This window comes from Ranitomeya imitator, chromosome 4, assembly GCF_032444005.1.
Source record: "Ranitomeya imitator isolate aRanImi1 chromosome 4, aRanImi1.pri, whole genome shotgun sequence".
NCBI lineage: Eukaryota > Metazoa > Chordata > Amphibia > Anura > Dendrobatidae > Ranitomeya > Ranitomeya imitator.
Window position 1 is genome coordinate 130,762,377 of NC_091285.1, and position 20,791 is coordinate 130,783,167.

Here is a 20,791-nt window from a genome sequence, read left to right on the forward strand (position 1 = left end):
ATGTCACTCCAGTAAGAGCGGTGGCGGGAAAACTGCTCAGTTTCATAGCGAAAGCTCCGCCATATTTATCACTGTGCAGCACTTTCATTATTTTAGGGAGCATAAAAGCGGTGAAGCCACAAGAAAAACGACTGTTTCCTTCCATGAAAAAATTCCCAGGGTTCAACCAAAATGAATAAAAAGTAATGAGTTTGAGGCGCAGAAAGCTCAGGGTCTGGCCATGTGCGAGGCCCGCCGAGAGCCGCAGCCTTAGGTCTCCACAGACAGAAGCTGCCTCATGCTGCTACACGACTCGTGGCAGAACCCTCGCAGTACGTGTGAGACCCCCGCCTGCTATTGTTCCTAAGCCCCCTGTACAGTGACGAGCCTCGGCCCTCAGCTACAGCTCTGTCAGAGAGACTCCTACACACAGCCGCCCTCCACACTGGAAAACAGCGCACTGACTGAGCTGAGCGTGAGCGCCACGAATGCGGAAGAGGAGGAGCTAGCACTGGAGTGGGCGGGGCTGCCAGCAACTCCTGGGACGTGTCCGCACCACTCGTTCCCTTACAGCCATTAGTGCAGTTCCACCATGTTTGTTCAGGGCAAAGTCAACGCTTAGCCCATAATGACACCTCGAAATCTATGTTTTTCTCTCCGAGGTTTGCTGCCATACAGTGGCGTAGGAAGGGGGCGGATATCAGCGCGGCTGCGCGCACTCGTTCTCTGCTCCTTCCTCCCTGCATAGTGAGGACTGGAGCAGAGCGCTGGCAGTGCGCACAGCCGTGCAGAGAGCTGCTGGCTGCAGTGTAGCGGGGGCACACAGTCACACACGCTGTGACTCCCCCCCCGCACCTGCAGTCAGCAGCAGAAGCTCCGGTCCCTCCCCTCCAGCAGCGTCTGACACTGTGAAGAGCCATGGAGGGGCGGGGCTAACTCGGGGGCAGAGCCACAGGCGACAGAGAGGCAAGACAGGTGAGAAGTATGTATATATATATATATATATATATATATATATATATATATATATATATATATATATATATATATATATATTTGCCTAGAATACTACTTCCTGCAATTTGTGCCAACTTCCTGTCCGGAGCTAATGTCTGGAGATAATGTCCGGAGCTAATGTCCGGAGATAAGTGACGTCAACAGTGTCCAGTGTCTGATTGGTTGCCGCCTGCTGCGAGCGACCAATCAGAAACGTGCCGTACTGTGACACACTCCGCCCGCCATTTTGGTGTGATTTTTGAATTTTTACCTCACAGCAAGTTTCTACTGCGTGGAGGCGGGCCCAGTGACGTTGCTCTTCAAGCTCCTGCCGAATTTCGTCAAAAAAATGATAATACCATTTACCAAAACTATATATATTTAGTTGTGAAGTGGTTCAGTGACATTTTCACACCAATTTTGAACTTTTGTTTGGTGTTTTCTCCATATACTGCCTATTATTCACTGACTGTTATACTGAGAGACTGCCGTTTATTAACCTCTTCTTTGCCACATTGGGTATATTGCTCTATTATTTGCCACATAAGGACATTGTCCATTATTGCCCAGCAATTTCTCTGCAATATAAACTGCCTATTTATTAATATCTGCATTCCTGCAAAGAACTATTGCCTATTATTAACTGGCTATTTTCCTACTACCTGACATTGTTCTTAAGCAAAGAACGGATGTTGTGGCATTTGCCACAACACGCAAAGTTGTTGTCTGATGTCTTTCATCCCTCCCCTCATAAGCATGTTCATGGATCCTGTGTAACTGTACCTTAAATAACAAGAATTGTCAAGAGCTGGTGAGTGCAGCCATTTTTTGTTCTTTCTTACTATTATTTATTAATTGTATTATTTTTACATTTGAATAAATAAAGTATATATGGATTCTAGACTCCCGATTCTTTAGAATCGGGCTGCCATCTAGTATATATATAATTATCTAGGGGTCGCACTTCCGTCTTTCTGTCTGTCCTTCTGTCTTTCTTTCTGTCACGGATATTCATTGGTCGCGGCCTCTGTCTGTCGTCGCTGATTGGTCTCGGCAGCTGCCTGTCATGGCTGCCGCGACCAATCAGCGACGGGCACAGTCCGATTAGTCCCTCCCCTGCAGTCAGTGCCCGGCGCCCGCTCCTTCCTCCCCACAATCAGTGTCCGCTCCATAATCCCCTCCACTCACCGCTCACACAGGGTTAATAGCAGCGGTAACGGGCCGCGGTGTAACGCACTCCGTTACTGCTGCTATTAACCCTGTGTGTCCCCAACTATTTACTATTGATGCTGCCTATGCAGCATCAATAGTAAAAATATGTCATGTTAAAAATAATTTAAAAAAAAAACAAAAAACCTGCTATACTCACCCTCCGTCGCCTTTCCCGCTCCTGGCAACGCTCCGGTGACCGCTCCATACAAGCGTCAGCTTCCGGTGCCAAGGATGGTATGTGAGAAGGACCTGCCATGACGTCACGGTCATGTGACCGCAACGTCATCACAGGTCCTGTGCTCATACCAGCCCTGGGACTGGAAGCTGCCTCGTGCGGTACAGGGCCAGAACTTCATCGGAGGGTGAGTATGTTTATTTTTTATTTTAAGTCTGTATACTACGTGACTCTGTGCTGTATACTCCTTTACTGGGCAATATACTACGTGGCTGGGCAATATACTACGTGGCTGGGCAATATACTACGTGGCTGGGCAATATACTACGTAGCTCAGCAATATACTATGTGCCTGGGCAATATACTACGTGACTGGGCAATATACTATGTGACTGGGCAAAATACTACGTGGCTGCCCAATATACTGCGTGGCTGGCCAATATACTACGTGGCTGGCCAATATACTACGTGGCTGGCCAATATACTACGTGGCTGGGCAATATACTACGTGGCTGGGCAATATACTACGTGGCTGGGCAATATACTACGTGGCTGGGCAATATACTACGTAGCTCAGCAATATACTATGTGCCTGGGCAATATACTATGTGGCTGGGCAATATACTATGTGGCTGGGCAATATACTATGTGGCTGGGCAATATACTATGTGGCTGGGCAATATACTACGTAGCTCAGCAATATACTACGTGACTGGGCAATATACTACGTGGCTGGGCAATATACTATGTGGCTGGGCAATATACTACGTTGCTGGGCAATATACTACGTGGCTGGGCAATATACTACGTAGCTCAGCAATATACTAGGTGCCTGGGCAATATACTATGTGGCTGGGCAATATACTACGTGGCTGGGCAATATACTACGTAGCTCAGCAATATACTACGTGGCTGGGCAATATACTACGTGCCTGGGCAATATACTATGTGGCTGGGCAGTATACTACGTGGCTGGGCAATATACTACGTGGCTGAGCAATATACTACGTGGCTGAGCAATATACTATGTGACTGGGCAATATGCTACGTGGCTGGGCAATATACTACGTGGCTGGGCAATATACTACGTAGCTCAGCAATATACTACGTGGCTGGGCAATATACTACGTGCCTGGGCAATATACTACGTGGCTGGGCAATATACTATGTGGCTGGGCAATATACTACGTGGCTGGGCAATATACTACGTGACTGGGCAATATACTACGTGGCTGGGCAATATACTACGTTGCTGGGCAATATACTACGTGGCTGGGCAATATACTACGTAGCTCAGCAATATACTACGTGACTGGGCAATATACTACGTGGCAGGGCAATATACTATGTGGCTGGGCAATATACTACGTGGCTGGGCAATATACTACGTGACTGGGCAATATACTACGTGGCTGGGCAATATACTACGTCACTGGGCAATATACTATGTGCCTGGGCAATATACTACGTGGCTGGGCAATATACTACGTGGCTGGGCAATATACTACGTGGCTGGGCAATAAACTACGTGGCTGGGCAATATACTACGTGGCTCAGCAATATACTATAACAATATACTATACTATAACAGTATCACCTATATAATGTATATATAGCAGTCTATACACATTATATAGGTGCAACTGCTGTATATAATCACTATACCACCTATATAATTTACGTATAGCAGTCTATATCTTATATAGGCAATACTGCTACTGATGTATATATGTTATATAGATGATACTGCTGTTTATACATGTACACATATATATATACATATATATATATATATATATATACACACACACACATAACCACACCCTGCAGTGTCACCTATATAAGGTATATACGCATCAGTAGCTGTCACCTATATAAGAAATAGATTGCTATGCATACATCATATAGGTGGTATAGAGATTATATGCAGCAGTATCACCTATATAATGTATATATAGCAGTCTATACACAGTATATAGGTGCAACTGCTGTATATACATTAAAAAAGTTCATCTTGGGACTCACCCAAGCCCCCGAGATGGTGGGAGGTCGGGAGAATGAAGGGCTGAGGTGGGGCGGGTCCTGTCCAGCGTGACAGCGTCGGCGGTGAAGAGGATCCCAGGCATTGGTGAGCAGTTTTCTCTGACGCTGGTGAAGGCCGGCCAGCGTCAGACACAGTCAGGTGGAGGCGCCCTATGCGCGCCAGACATTTCAAATCTTTCAATGCGCGCGTGGTCTGGTCTCCTGCTTGCCCGCGCTGGCACAGGCAGCAGACGAGCACGCGCAGGAACTAGGAACGCAGCCGTGCTCGCGCACTAGCACGGGCCGCCTGTTGTGAATTCTGTTGTCGGGCTCCCTCCTGTGGTCATGAATGGTACTTCGGCTGATTCTGTCCATGGACTTCCTCTGGTGGGTGTTTCTGAGTTTCCTTCCTCAGGTGACGAGGTTAATTCGTTAGCTGCCGCTCTATTTAACTCCACTTAGATCTTTGCTCCACGCCACCTGTCAATGTTCCAGTATTGGTCTAGTTCACTCCTGGATCGTTCTTGTGACCTGTCTTCCCAGCAGAAGCTAAGTTCCAGCTTGTATTTCTTGGGTTTGCTATTTTTCTGTCCAGCTTGCTATTTTTATTGTTGTCTTGCTTGCTGGAAGCTCTGGGACGCAGAGGGAGCGCCTCCGCACCGTGAGGGTCTTTTTGCGCCCTCTGCGTGGTCTTTTTGTAGGTTTTTGTGCTGGCCGCAAAGTAACCTTTCCTATCCTCGGTCTGTTCAGTATGTCGGGCCTCACTTTGCTAAATCTATTTAATCTCTGTGTTTGTATTTTCATCTTTACTCACAGTCATTATATGTGGGGGGCTGCCTTTTCCTTTGGGGAATTTCTCTGAGGCAAGGTAGGCTTTATTTTTCTTTCTTCAGGGCTAGCTAGTTTCTTAGGCTGTGCCGAGTTGCATAAGGAGCGTTAGGCGCAATCCACGGCTATTTCTAGTGTGTTTGATAGGATTAGGGATTGCGGTCAGCAGAGTTCCCACGTCCCAGAGCTCGTCCTATATTATCAGTAACTATCAGGTCATTCCGTGTGCTCTTAACCACCAGGTCCATTATTGTCCTGACCACCAGGTCATAACAGCCGCCGCGGCGCTTCTCAGCGCCGGCAATGTGCGCACACACACAGGACGGGACCTGACTTAAAAGATTTAAAGGGCCGGCTGGCGGAATGCGCTATGTATTAAAATCGCTGCCGGTCCTCCAGCGGCCCTGTCCAGCTGCTCAGGCACCGGCCCGGGGGGCATATGCATTCCTGCCACCCGGCTCAGTCCGCCCTTGACTCAAAAGCTGGAAGGGGGACACACAGTCTAAATCAAAACTCTGCGCTATCCTGTGTCAGGGTGAGTTTCTCTTTGGAAGTGTCCTACATGAGATTCTCACCAATTCAAAAGAAAGAAAGGTTTTCCTAATCCATATCTTCCATTCTATAGGAGAACATTTAGGAGACGTCCATTTAATAGGAGAGGGACGTCAGAGAGACAGTCGTTGGACTACAAGGGAAGACAAACAAAAAGGTGCCATATTTAAGGGATCTTCCTTCCGGAAAGGTGGCGGATATAGATAATCCTGATCCTCCAGTAGGAGGCAGACTAAAATATTTTTCCCAAAAATGGGAAACAATAACAGCGAGTCCCTGGATCTTGGACATAGTTAAAGAAGGCGTGAGGATATTATTCCATCAGATTGCCCAGGAATCATTTATAGATAGGCTATGTGCACACGCTGCGGATTACTCTCCAGATTTTTCTGGACTGATTTTGGTAAATTCGCAGGTAATCCGCACTGCGGATTTCCTGCAGAATTACCATGGATTTACCGTGTTTATTGTGCGGACTTCACCTGCGGTTTTACACCTGCGGATTCCTATTATGGAGCATGTGTAAACCGCTGCAGAATCTACACAAAGAATTGACGTGCTGCGGAATAAACAACGCTACGTTTCCGCGCTTTTTTTTCCACAGCATGTGCACTGCGGATTTTGTTTTCCTTATGTTTTCATGGTACTGTAAACCCATGGAAAAGTGCTGTGAATCTGCAGCGGCCAATCCGCTGCGGATCCGCAGCAAAATCCGCAGCATGTGCACATACCCTCACAGCTCTCAGGTCGCCAATACAACAGGCGGCTCTTGAGTCAGAAATTATCAGCCTTTTGTCTAAGGGAGTTCTAATAGAGGTTCCGAAAGACCAGGAGGGAAGGGGATTTTATTCCCCTTCATTCCCGGTCTCTAAACCAGATGGCTCCTTTAGGACAATTATTAATTTGAGAAAATTGAACACGTTCATCCACAATCATAAATTTAAAATGGAATCAATTAAATCTGCCATAAAACTTCTGTTCCCTAGATGTATGATGGCTGGCCTAGATCTGAGAGATGCGTACTATCCTCTACCCATACATGACATCATATGCACCTCAGAGTGGTGGTGTACTTTGCGGGAAAGATCCACCACTTCCAGTTCACAGCGATGCCCTTTGGTCTCTCTATGGCTCCCCGAGTGCTCACAAAGGTGATGTTGGAAGTTATGGCTTTCTTACATCAGAAGGACACATTAATTATATCATATCTTGATATCTTGATGACTTCCTCATAGTAGGAAATTCGGCCACCCAATGTAAAGATTGTCTAGCTGACACAATTTCGTCCTTACAGGGATTAGGGTGGATCATTCATTTCGAAAAATCCAGGCTTGTACCACAAACCCTCCAATTTTTTGGGGTCTTCACCTAGACTCAATGAGTCAGAGATGCCTACTCCCAGAGGTAAAAATTCTACCCATTAAAGAAAAAAATTAGAGCAGCAATGGACAGACTCCGGATGTCTCTAAGGGAAGTGATGTCCCTATTAGGTTCCCTTTTGTCTTGTATCCCAGCGGTCCAATGCGTCCAGTATCGTACTCGAAAGCTGCAGCATCAGATCCTCTTTGAAGAGAGAAGTTTGCAAGGTCGCCTTGGGGGAGTAATAACTCTATCCGAGGAAGTCTTAAGGTACAGTCACACTGAGCAACTTTAGAACGATAACGATAGCGATCCGTGACGTTGCAGCGTCCTGGATAGCGATATCGTTGTGTTTGACATGCAGCAGCGATCAGGATCCTGCTGTGACATCACTGGTCGGAGCTGAAAGTCCAGAACTTTATTTCGTCGCTGGATCACCCGCTGACATCGCTGAATCGGCGTGTGTGGCGCCGATCCAGCGATGTGTTCACTGGTAACCAGGGTAAATATCGGGTTACTAAGCGCAGGGCCACGCTTAGTAACCCGGCTTTACGGCCGGCGCTCACAGTCAGTGCGGGAAGCTGAAGGCGAGGGACATGACAGACACCGGAATGTAAGTATGTAGTGGGTTTGTTTTACATTTACAATGGTAACCAGGGTAACCATCGGGTTACTAAGCGCGGCCCTGCGCTTAGTAACCCGATGTTTACCCTGGTTACCCGGGGACTTCGGCGTCATTGGTCGCTGGAGAGCTGTCTGTGTGACAGCTCTCCAGCGACCAAACAGCGACGCTGCAGCGATCGGCATCATTGTCTATATCGCTGCATCGTCGCTAAATGTGACGGTACCTTTATCGTCTCTAGTTTGGTGGTTAGATAATAGCCATCTATCTAGAGGTGTCCCATGGGTGGTGAAACCTTCATGTATAATCACTACGGATGCTAGCCCTATGGGATGGGGGGCCTATATGGGAAACAATGTCACACAGGGTCTGTGGAATACAAGAGAATCACAAGGGACATCAAACTTACAAGAATTAGATGCAGTTAGTTATGCTCTGCACCATTATCTCCCACAGCTTGAAGGAAAACACGTAAGAGTCATGTCAGACAACACCACAGCAGTCGTCTATGTGAACAGGCAAGACGGAACCAGATCAGAAAGCCTGGTGTCTTCCACAAAAGAAATTTTCGATTTAGCCAAAGGTCAATTACTATCCCTTTCCGCTGTTCATATCAAGGGCAAGGACTATCAAAAAGCAGATTTCCTAAGCCGCCATACGTTGAGAATGGTGTCTGAACCGCCAGATATTCAGGAAGATCGTGGAAATGTGGGATCTTCCTCAAATAGACCTTTTTCCCACAAGACACAACCAGCGAGTATAGAGATTTGCCTCCCTGAGTGTAACAGATCATCCAGAGAAAGTAGATGCCCTTCAGGCTCCTTGGCATTTCAAACTAGCGTACGCCTTTCCACCAATAATTTTGTGCCGCTGGTCATCAGGAAAATCAGGGAAGAGAAGATGAGAATAATCTTGATAGCACCATTCTGGCCCAGGAGACCGTGGTTCTCCTGTCTGCAGGCCATATCAGTATCAGACCCTTGGGTCCTTTCTTCAGTTCCCATTCTGCTCTCTCAGGGCCCGTTCTTCTATCCTCAAGTAAACAGTCTACACTTGATGGCCTGGAACTTGAGAGGCAGTTATTAAGATCAATAGGGTTCTCAGAAAGGCTAATTAATACACTCTTACAGAGCAGAAAACCCTCAACAACAAAAATTTACACCAAAATATGGTGAAAATTCTTAGATTTCTACACAGACACCTGCTCCAGGGATGTTTCGATAACACCTATCTAAGAATTTTTACAGAAAGGTAGAGATTCAGGTCTATCTGTTAACACATTAAAAGTCCAAATTTCTGCCCTAGGAGCGCTCTATGGTCATAATATAGCAGGAGATAGATGGATATATCGATTCATAGGGGCATGTGAACTTATAAATCCGGTTCACATATCTCGTATTCCTCCGTGGGACTTGAATCTGGTCCTGGAGGCCCTGACAGGATCACCAATTGAACCATTAGACTGAAATCCACTAAAATATTTATCTCCAAAGACGGCCCTTCTAGTGGCACTGGTTATTGATATCCAGGCACTATCCATAGACCCACCTTTTTTATTAATATCCCAGGATATTTTAATACTAAAACCAGATCCCTCATATCTCCCTAAGGTGGCAGCAAAATTTCATAGATCTCAAGAAATCTTTCTTCCATCCTTCTTTAGTCACCCTTCTACTCCAGAAGAAGAAAAATTTCATACCCTAGACGTGAAAATGGCAGTCATGAAATACATAGATCTAGGGACTGGAAACACTGCAGGGCTCTGTTTATATCCTTTCAGGGCCGCAAAAAAGGGTATGGAGTCACGATGGGCACCTTATCTCGTTGCATCAGGGATACGATTTACCTGGCATACTCCATAAAAAAATAATGATCCTCCGGAGAGTATAAGGGCAAATTCAGCTCGAGCCATGACATCTTCCTGGGCTGAGAGAGCAGACGTTCCAATTGAATCTATATGTAAGGCTGTTACATGGTCGACTCCATCTACTTTCTATAATCACTACAGACTTGATCTCTCATCCTCTTTTGACTTAGCCTTTGGCAGAGCTGAACTCAGCACTGTGGTCTCACCCAGGAGATGGATCTCTAGAAATCTCTCTAGTGGGTGCTGTCGTGGTGAAGGGTAAAAAGCTGGATAACTTACTGGTAATACTCTTTTAATGAGTCCACGACAGCAACCACTCACTTCCCTCCCTAAGCTAGTTGTAAATATTGCATGTAAAAAATTATGAATGATTAGATAGCAAAATAGCATTTTTGAATATATAACTTTATATTGTATATACCTAATACTGGACGGTTGCTCTGGTACTCTGAAATCCAACTGAGGAGGAGAGGTCGACTGCCCCTTTTATTTCTGTAGGTTTCCTGTTCCTATGGGCAGATCCCCTCTCTCTAGTGGGTGCCGTTGTGGACTCATTAAAAGAGCATTACTAGTACTGTAAGTAATCCGGCTTTTGAGGGTCCATTTATTCGGACTCCCATGACAGCACCACGAGAGAGGGGATCCGCCTTTCAGGAACTGGAAACCTACAGATACAAAAGGGTGGCACCTCTCCCACACATCAATTGGTTTCCTGTTCCTGATGGGACTCTGTTCCTACAGTTACCTGCAAGGAGACATCGGATATCAGGCCTGGACGGTTGGCTCAGGTAGCGGGGGGTCCCCTACCTCGGCCAGTACGGGGCTCCTGGAAGTGCCACGGTGGTCCTCGTTGAACTGCACGAGAGTGAGCGAGCAGCAGGGAGCGGGTTTTGGAGGTCTGTCGTCTCCGGAAGGGGCCTGCAGGGTATGCTCCCTGGGTCTCTGCGGCTCCATCAGGTGCAGGGCTCCATGCTCCGGTCTGGCGGTGTCTGGTCACACCTGGGGGCATGGCCAGGGCCTTGGGCATATGAAGCCTTAACCTCAGGCGTTACTTGGCAAACCTCTAACACGTTCTGCATCATCGGGGTCGCCATGGTGACGTTGGCGATGGGGCCGGAAGTGCGTTTGGAGCTGGGGTCGGGAGACTCCGGAGCCCTGCGCACATGGGTCCCACCATTCTCGGACCTGGGCACTTGTTGGGGGGGATTCTGGGGAGGTGCATGGCATGCCCTGCTGACCCGGATACCGGGGAGGGAGCGCATATATGGAGAACTCCACAAGGGCCCCATTATTCACAATGGAAGCAAGTGAGCAACAGCAGCAGCTACTGCCGCAGGAGGAGACTGCAAGCCAGAAACCCTGGATGGGACCAGTCGGGATCAGTTGAGTGATCGATCCAGCAGCAGGAGGTCTTCCAGACGGGGGTCAATAAGATCAGCTGAGAAATCCCTCCCTCATGATCTGCTATTTATTTTCTGCAGGCACTAGTAAGTGATCTTCGTGAATGTTCACTCAGTGATACAGCCTTCCCCTTATGTTTTAAATCTCTAGGGAAAGAAGTGCACAGTTAAGGCAAAGCACAGGGAATTTGCCCTCTGTGGAAGGCCCCTACCGGACTCTTGTCCGAAAGTTATGTTCCCCCTGTGTCCAGCAGACGGTGAGGTCTCAGGAAGGGGGAGGGGTGGAGCGTCAGTAGTTTCTAGGTTAGACTATATTGCCACTTGCTTATCCCCCCTCAGGTTGCAGAAGAAACTCCCAACTTCGCAGCAAGTTTAAAGGACCTCATTAGAACAGAAGTGAGGGAGTCCATAAGGTCCCTTTCTCAAGGGGAAAGATCTAGATGGAAGGAGCGTAAGATAGACTTTCCGGGATCGGATTCGTCTGCTGATTAGAGGAGGACTGAGGATTCCGGTGATTCATCTCAGTCATCTTCACCTGAGGAAGACTTGGGTCGCTTCTGCCTTCCCCTAAACCAGTGTTTCTCCACTCCAGTCCTCAAGACCCCACAACAGGTCATGTTTTCAGGATTTCCTTAGTATTGCACAGGTGATAATTTCATCACCTGCTCAAGCATTAATTCCATCGCCTATGCAATACTAAGGAAATCCTGAAAACATGACCTGCTGTGGTGTCTTGAGGACTGGAGTGGAGAAACACTGGTTTACCGTTACCGGTAAGAAACTTACCGTATATACTCGAGTATAATCCGAGATTTTCAGCCCAAATTTTTGGGTTGAAAGTGCCCCTCTCGGCTTATACTCGAGTCATGATCGGCGGTGGGGTCGGCGGGTGAGGGGGAGAGAGGAATGTCGCATACTCACCTAGTCCCGGTGCTCCTGGCGTTCCCCCTGCCCGTCCCACGGTCTTCGGTGCCGCAGCTCTTCCCCTGTTCAGCGGTCATGTGGGACGGCTCATTAAAGTTATGAATATGGATTCCACTCCCATAGGGGTGGAGCCGCATATTCATTCCTCTAATGAGCGGTAACGGTGACCGCTGACAGAGGAAGAGGCTGCGGCTCCCGGAGACCAGCTGTCAGGGATAAGGAGCCAGGGACGCCGGGAGTATGTCATAGTTACCTGTCCACGTTCCACCCGCCAGGCGCCGCTCCATCTTCCGCGTCCTCTTGCAGTGACTGTGCAGGTCAGAGGGTGCGATGATGTACTAGTGTGCGCGCCGCCCTCTGCCTGAACAGTCAGTGCGGAGAGACGCCGAGACGGGACGCTGAGGAGCTGCGGGCAGCAAGAGAGGTGAGTATGTCATTTTTTTTTTATTGCAGCAGCAGCATTATATATTGCACAGATTTATATGGAGCATCTATGGGGCCATAATGAACGGTGCAGAGCATTATATATTGCACAGCTTTATGTGGAGCATCTATGGGGCCATACTGAACGGTGCAGAGCATTATATCTGGCACAGCTTTCTATGGAGCATCTATGGGGCCATAATGAACGGTGCAGAGCATTATATATTGCACAGCTTTATGTGGAGCATCTATGGGGCCATAATAAACGGTGCAGAGCATTATATATGGCACAGCTTTATGTGGAGCATCTATGGGGCCATAGTAAACGGTGCAGAGCATTATATGTGGCACAGCTTTATATGGAGCATCTATGGGGCCATAATGAATGGTATGGAGCATCTATTTTTATTTTTGAAATTCACCGGTAGCTGCTGCATTTCCCACCCTAGGCTTATACTCGAGTCAATAAGTTTTCCCATTTTTTTGTGGCAAAATTAGGGGGGTCGGCTTATACTCGGGTCGGCTTATACTCAAGTATATACGGTAATACTTTTCTCTAGTTACCCTTGTAAAAATATTTAAAAAAATTGGGGCTAAAAGTACATTTTTGTGGGTAAAATGTGATTTTGTATTTTGACAGATCTACGTTCTAAACTTCTGTGAAACACCTCAGGGTTCAAGGTGCTCATGACACATCTAGATAAGTTCTTTGAGGGGTCTAGGTTCCAAAATAAGGTCATTTGTGGGGGTTTCTACTGTTAGGCACATCAGGGGCTTTTCAAATGCAACAGAGTCTGCTCTCGATTCCAGACAGTTTTGCGTTCAAAAAGTCCAACGGTGCTCCTTCCCTTCCGAGCCCTGCTGTGCACCCAAATGGTAGTATTTCTCCACATATGTGGTATCTTCAGCGTCGGACTGGAGCACCTTGGGCCCACCAGAGAAAATCATTCTTGGGGCCCACTATGTAGCTACATAGAAATACATTCAAGACCATCAATTGTGCGGTAAAACACGCTAATATCAGGCATAATATAAGGTAGTACACATTTTAATTATGTAGCAGGGGTTGGGGTAGCCCCTTCATAGAATATAAAGTAGCCCCCTCATAGAATATAATGTAGCCTCCCACAGAATATAATGCAGCCCCCATAGAATATAATGCAGATCCCTCATAGAATATAATGTAGCCTCCCTCATGGAATATAATTCAGCCCCCCTCATAGGGTATAATACAGCACCCCACAAAATATAATGCAACCCCCTGATAAGGTATAATGCAGCCCCCCCATAGAATATAATGTAGCTCCCTCATATGGCATAATGCAGCCCCTCCACAGAATATAATGTAGCCCCTCAGAGTATAATGCAACCCCCCCATAGAATATACTATAGCCCCCTCATAGGGCATAATGCAGCTCCCCTCATATAGTATGATGTAGCCACCTGAGAGACAAATGCAGCCCCCACATACAATATAATGCAGCCCCTCCACAGAATATAATGTAGCTCCCTCAGAGTATAATGCCAACCCCTCATAAGGCAGCCCCACATAGAATATACTGTAGCCCCTCATAGGGCATAATACAGCTCCCCTCATATAGTATGATGTAGCCCCCTCAGAGAATAATGCAGCCCCCACAGAATTATAATGTAGCCCCCTCATAGGGAATAATGCAGCCCCCCTGAAAGGGTATAATGCAGCCCCCTCCACCATCATCATTGTTCTCCCCCTCCACCATTGTACTCATTACCACCTCCATCATTGCCTCCTCCCCCACCACCACCATTGTCCTTTCCACCACTACCATCTTTGTCCTTTACACCACAACCATCATTGCTTTCTTCCCCACCATCATCATTGCCTCCCCCACCACCATCTTCATCATTGCCCCCACCACCATCATCATTGCCCCCACCACCATCATCATCATCGCCAATACCACCATCATCATCATTGTCCCCACCACCATCATCATTGCCTCTAGCACCATCATCATTGCCCCATCTTCATTGCCTCCAGCACCATCATCATTGCCCCCACGACCATCATCATTGCCTCCATCATCATTGCCCCATCATCATTGCCTACAGCACCATCACCATTGCCTCCAGCACCATTATCATCATCGCCTCCAGCACCATCATCATTGCCCCTACCACCATCCTCGCCTCCAGCACCATCATCATTGCCTCCAGCACCATCATCATCACTGCCTCCAGCACCATCATCATTGCCCCCACCACCATCATCATTGCCTCCAGCACCATCATCATTGCCCCCACCACCATCATCATTGCCTCCAGCACCATCATCATTGCCTCCCACACACACAGCTACACACGCAGGCAGGCAGAGATGCACACACAGACACACACACACACTGCCGCTCACATGTAGGCACACACACACACATAGGACCCACTCACTTCTCCGCACGTTCCCAGGAGCCACAGCACATCCCGGCAACTTTCTGTCTGAAACAGCCGCGCTGAATTATGACGTCATCCAGCCGCTCTGATTCAGACAGGAAGTGCCGGGCAGGAAGGAGGATGGTGTGGATCCCTGCAGCTCCACTCTGGTCCCAAGCTGCAGGGATCGCAATCAAGGATCGCCGCCCTTTAGGTGCCAACCTTTGGGGCCCCCATTCAGCAGCAGCGTCGGGCAGTGTTAGCCTCAGCCTGCGGCTAACGCTGCCTACCATTAAAGTGAAATAGTATTCACGCCTCTCCACGCCCATGGGGGCGTGGGGAATGGTGAATATTCATTTCTCTTTAGCAGCGGGGACAGGCTCCTGTCCATCTACTGCTCTCTGGCACCAGAAGAGCCCCCCTTGACTAAGGGGGCCCCATAGCAGCTGGGTGTGCCGCTATTAGCGACACTCCACTGGCTGGGGGTCCCAGGAGCAGTGGGGGCCCTAGGCAGCTGCTGGCCAATATGCCAGCAGGTGTCAGTGCCTGGGCCTACCGGAGAATTCTACGGTTCTCCGGTGGGCCAGTCCGACCCTGGGTATCTTTGTAATCAGTAGAAAATGTTCAACAAATTTTAAGGTATATTTCCTCCTGTTACTCTTGTGAAAATAACAAATTTGAAGCTAAAGTAAAATTTTTGTGAAAAAAGTTAATTGTTCATTTTTTCCTTTCACATTGCTTTAGTTCCTGTGAAGCATCGGAAGATTACTATTGAATGTAGTTTTGAGCACCTTGATGGAATGGTGTCACTTTGGTTTATTTTCTGTAATATAGGCCCCTCAAAGTCGCTTCAAATGTGATGTGGTCCCTAAAAAAAATAATTGTGTAAATTTTGTTGAAAAAATGACAAATCGCCGGTCAACTTTTATCCCATGTAACTTCCTAACAAAAAAAGTTTTAAAAAATTATACAGTTGTGAAGTAGACATGTGGGAAATGTTATTTATTATTTTGAGTGTCATAACTCTCCGATTTAAGGGCCTAAAAATTAAAAGTTTGAAAATTGCAAAATTTTCTCCAAATTTCCAATGTTTTCACAAATAAACGCAAGTCATATAGAATACATTTTACAACTATCATAAAATAAAACATGTCACGAAAAAAACAATCTCTGAATCAGTGGGATTTGTTGAAGCGTTCCAGAGTTAAAACCACAGAAAGTGACACTGGTCAGATTTAAAAAATATGGGTTAAATCTGAATCTTGATGCACAAAACCAAGCCCTCATGTGGCTGTGTTGGTGAACAAATAAAGTTATGGCTATTTGGAAGCAGGGGAGTAAAAAAATAAATAGCCACATAAAAAAAGAATCTCTTCTGGTCATGTGGGGGCTAAAGTAGATGTAGACCTTCAAAGTTGAAGCCTACATTCAGGGCCGGCTCCAGGTTTTAGAGGGCCCCGGGCGAAAGAGCCTCAGTGGGCCCCCCCCTTTAACAGATACCACGATTCATGATGCACAGATACAGCAGAGAAATATAGCACAGCCACGTAGCATATAACACAGTCCATGTAGTATATAACACAGCCCATGTAGCATAGAGTACAGCCACGTAGCATATAACACAACCCACGTAGTATATAACACAGCCCACGCAGTATATAACACAGCCCACGTAGCATATAACACAGCCACGTAGTATAAAGCACAGCCCATGTAGCATATAGCACAGCCACGTAGTATATAACACAGCCACATAGCATATAACACAGCCCACGTAGTATATAGCACAGCCACGTAGCATATGACACAGCCCACGCAGTATACAACACAGCCCTCGTAGCATATGGCACAGCCACGTAGCATATAACACAGCCACGTAGTATATAACAGCCCATGTAGTATATAGCACAGCCCACGTAGTATATAGTACAGCCCACGCAGTATATAACACACAGCCCACGCAGACGCAGTATATAACACACAGCCCGTGACGCAGTATAACACACAGCCCACGCAGTATATAACACACAGCCCACGCAGTATATAACAGCCCAAGCAGTATATAACACACAGCCCACGCAGACGCAGTATATAACGCACAGCCCGTGACGCAGTATATAACACACACCGCGGCAACACCTAAAATGGGTGACACTGGCTGTCTGAGATCAGATTTGGAAAGTAAAAAAAGGGTCAGTGAGTCACGCAGCAGACCCAGGCTCAGCAGCAGGCTGCATCCCATTCATTCCCCCACCCCCGCAAAGCGCAGCGTTGGGACCGTCACCGAAGACGAGTCACTCACTCACTGCTTCGCCGGCTCATGCGTCGCCCTAGTTGTGGACACAGGAGAGGGTGCACCGAACGTGCACCTCACTGCAGCTGCTGCTCATTTTCTCCTGCTTGGAGCTGCCGCTGCTGGACCTGTCCTCATGTCCTGGATGGTGGACGGCGCACTGGAATGGATTCTGGAAGCGAATGGAACAGCTCTGTCTTCTTGCTCTTAGGATGACGAGCCGACCAGAAGTAACAGGACAGATGACCCAGCGTCGCCCGGAAGTGACTCTCTTAGTATTGTGTATCCATGGTGACGGGCCGGCAGAGGTGAGTATTGCTGCTATTGCAGCTGCGCAGCGCCAGGCGCCAGCGAAACGGCTCAGACAGAGCTCTGTGCCCCCTGCTGCCGAGGCGCCGCCGGGCGCCGGGGGGTGATGTCGGATTTGATTTGATATGAGTCACTGTAGTCACACACACAGCAGGGATGTAGTGACAGTGTACTACCATAAATGGGCCCCCCGTCTCGCCAGGGCCCCGGCTCTTGCCTGGGTACGCCGGGTGCTGACGCCGGCCCTGCCTACATTACTAATATGCACTGTACATGCCTCCACTTTATCTGTGTTTGTGTTTTCATAAATTAGGTAAGTTACCCAAGAATTATGATCCCAAGGTTGCCCCAGACCCAGAGCGATGGTTGCCTATGCGGGAGAGATCATATTATCGTGGGAAGAAGGAACAAATTGGAAAAGGAACGCAGTGAGGTACGTCTGCTGTAACTGCTGAACTGTAAGTAAGACTTGACTCCGATAACAATGTTCTGTAATCCATATGATGGGCAAGTCAGGTAATTAAAAATGTTGGCTGGTTATGTTTACCTTGCATTGCATGAGCATTTGTCCCTTAGGTACCTGCAAATTGTCTCTAAATTGTCTCTTCAGAGAGGAAGAGAGCTAGAACTCTAGTGCCACGTATTGGAAGGTAGCAATCCTACAAGTCAATGTTGACCCTTTAAAGAGCCTTGTCACATGACTTAGGATAATAGCCAAACCAGAATCTCAATTTGCAGACACTGTGTTTCGGGGTACTGCCCCTCTTCTGTGCAAAGCGAAGATCTGGTTTGGCTGTGTCAGAGGCGTCAGACCGTTCTCCAAGAAGTATCGTTGACTTGTAGGATTGCTACCTTCCAATAGGTGGCACTAGAGTTCTAGCTCTCTTCCTCTCTGAAGAGACAATTTGTATGATTAGTATATTACCCAGAGGAGCATTGCGGCTTTAAGTCTCCTCATCTCGGCATGCTTAGCATGTCGATCTCCGCATTGAGAAACAATATCTTTTAGGTACCATAATTGTTTTGTACTAAAAAAGTTAGTTGATGGCAGTTGTTTTCACACTAGGTTATAAGACGCACCCCAAATTTTGGGGAGGAAAATAGGAAACAAATGTTTAAATAAAGTGGTGGTGCATCTTATAGTCCTCTTTTACTGTAGCTTACTGGGGTGGTTTCTGTGGTGAAACGGGGTCCCAGAAGGCAGGGTTGTGCTGCAAGAAGCTGGCCACGACCGGAGTGGGGATATACTAGAAGGAGGGAGTATTGGGTAGGTTTGATACTGCAGGGCGATGCTACTGGTCCCAGGTTGGTTAGTGGGAGTGTTTGGTGGTGCATGGGCTCTGCCGACATTTTATAAAAGCCCAGAGCCCCAGCACTTTCCATGGTTTTTAATGTGGTGGACTCAAGGGAAAATGGCCGCCAGAGGAGGCTCATCTGCAGATTGAAATCTCTGCTTCTGAGATCTCAGTCTGGGCATGCGCAGTCTCTGGAGTCCACCACATTGAAAACAATGGAAAATGCAGGGCTCTGGGCTTTCACTAAAATGTTGGCGGAGCCCCCGCACCACCAAACACCTCATCTAACCAGTCTGGGACCTGCAGCATCACTCCACCACAGCCGGTTAGTTACATTCAAATTAGAAGATGCACCCCCTTTTCAGCCACAAATTTTGGGGGAAAAAATTTCCGTCTTTATAATCCGAAAAACACGGTATATGAACTGAGTATTGGCATTCATTTATTCAGTGAGTGACCTCGTGATAATGAGATGTTTGACTTACATTATATAATAATGGACATGCATATTGGCTACAATAAAATCATGGGCTAGAATTGTCATGCACAACTAATTATTTTTCACTTTAGGAAATATTATTTTCAATAAAGAATAGCTTTTCCATTGAAGTGTAAAATGTTATGAACACAGTAAAGAGCATTTGTTTTTTCATATTTCTAGTGTTTGATATTTAACTACCATAATGAGCACATTGGATTTGCTTTATTCCATAATTTCTCTGGTTTCAAGGATGCAAGCAAAACTGCCAGCAGTCCGCCGACATCTCCAAGACCTGGAGTGGCAGCAACAAATGCTCCTTCAACAGCAAACAGCAATGTTGTTCCACCAAGACATCAAAAACCAGCTGGCACAAAGAAAAAACAGCAACAGAAGAAAAAGAAGGGAGGACGGAGTGGTTGGTGATGAAAACCACATCTACATGAAATCTGATCAATGCTGTTTGATGCACTCACATTTTTTTTTTAAAGAAATCTTAAAAGGTGGAATTTGGAAGCAATTTTTTATTTCAAATTTGCAGTTGTGCATAACTATTGTGATTCCTGCTCCTTTTTGTTTTCCCAAATACAACATGTTGTTTTTTGTTTTTTACCTCTATATTATTCTTTAAATCATAGCATTCATTAAGACCTGGAATCAACAAAAGAAAATAAAGCCAGCTCACCACCTTCCAGGTGCACGGGACCTCCGTCCTGATGAGACGATGTGCAACATAGAAAAATAAGTCTTTGTTCCAGCTCCTTGAATAAAATCTTCAAAATTTATTTCATGAATTAAAAATGACAAGACATGCTCGCAACAGTGATCTTTAACAAAGCTGCTACAGTTAGGTCCATATATATTTGGACAGAGACAACATTTTTCTAATTTTGGTTACAGACATTACCACAGTGAATTTTAAACAAAACAATTCAGATGCAGTTGAAGTTCAGACTTTCAGCTTTCATTTGAGGGTATCCACATTAAAATTGGATGAAGAGTTTAGGAGTTTCAGCTCCTTAACATGTGCCACCCTGTTTTTAAAGGGACCAAATGTAATTGGACAGATTCAATAATTGAAAATAAAATGTTAATTTCTAGTACTTGGTTGAAAACCCTTTGTTGGCAATGACTGCCTGGAGTCTTGAACTCATGGACATCACCAGACGCTGTGTTTCCTCCTTTTTCATGCTCTTCCAGGCCTTCACTTTGGTGGTTTTCAGTTGCTGTTTGTTTTTGGGCCTTTCTGTCTGAAGTTTAGTCTCTAACAAGTGAAATGCATGCTCAATTGGGTTGAGATCATGTGACTGACTTGGCCATTCAAGAATATCCCACTTCTTTGCTTTAATAAACTCCTGGTTGCTTTGGCTTTATGTTTTGGGTCATTGTCCATCTGTAGTATGAAATGACGACCAGTTTGGCTGCATTTGGCTGGATCTGAGCACTCAGTATGTCTCTGAATACCTCAGAATTCATTCCGCTGCTTCTGTCCTGTGTCACATCATCAATAAACACTAGTGACCCAGTGCCACTGGCAGCCATGCATGCCCAAGCCATCACACTGCCTCTGCCATGTTTTACAGATGATGTGGTATGCTTGGGATCATGAGCTGTACCACACCTTCACCATAATTTTCTCTTTCCATCA

At 46.7% G+C, this 20,791-nt stretch overlaps 1 protein-coding gene across 1 annotated transcript; it reads left to right on the plus strand.

The window, feature by feature from the left end:
* Nucleotides 1-648: 648 nt before the first annotated feature.
* On the plus strand, nucleotides 649-19,963 carry LOC138675566 (signal recognition particle subunit SRP72-like). Its single transcript, XM_069763924.1, has 4 exons — nucleotides 649-954; nucleotides 17,273-17,369; nucleotides 17,684-17,803; nucleotides 19,396-19,963. Exons 2-4 carry the CDS (start codon nucleotides 17,274-17,276, stop codon nucleotides 19,567-19,569), a joined length of 390 nt encoding a protein of 129 aa, XP_069620025.1. The 5' UTR covers nucleotides 649-954; nucleotide 17,273; the 3' UTR covers nucleotides 19,570-19,963.
* Nucleotides 19,964-20,791: the final 828 nt, after the last annotated feature.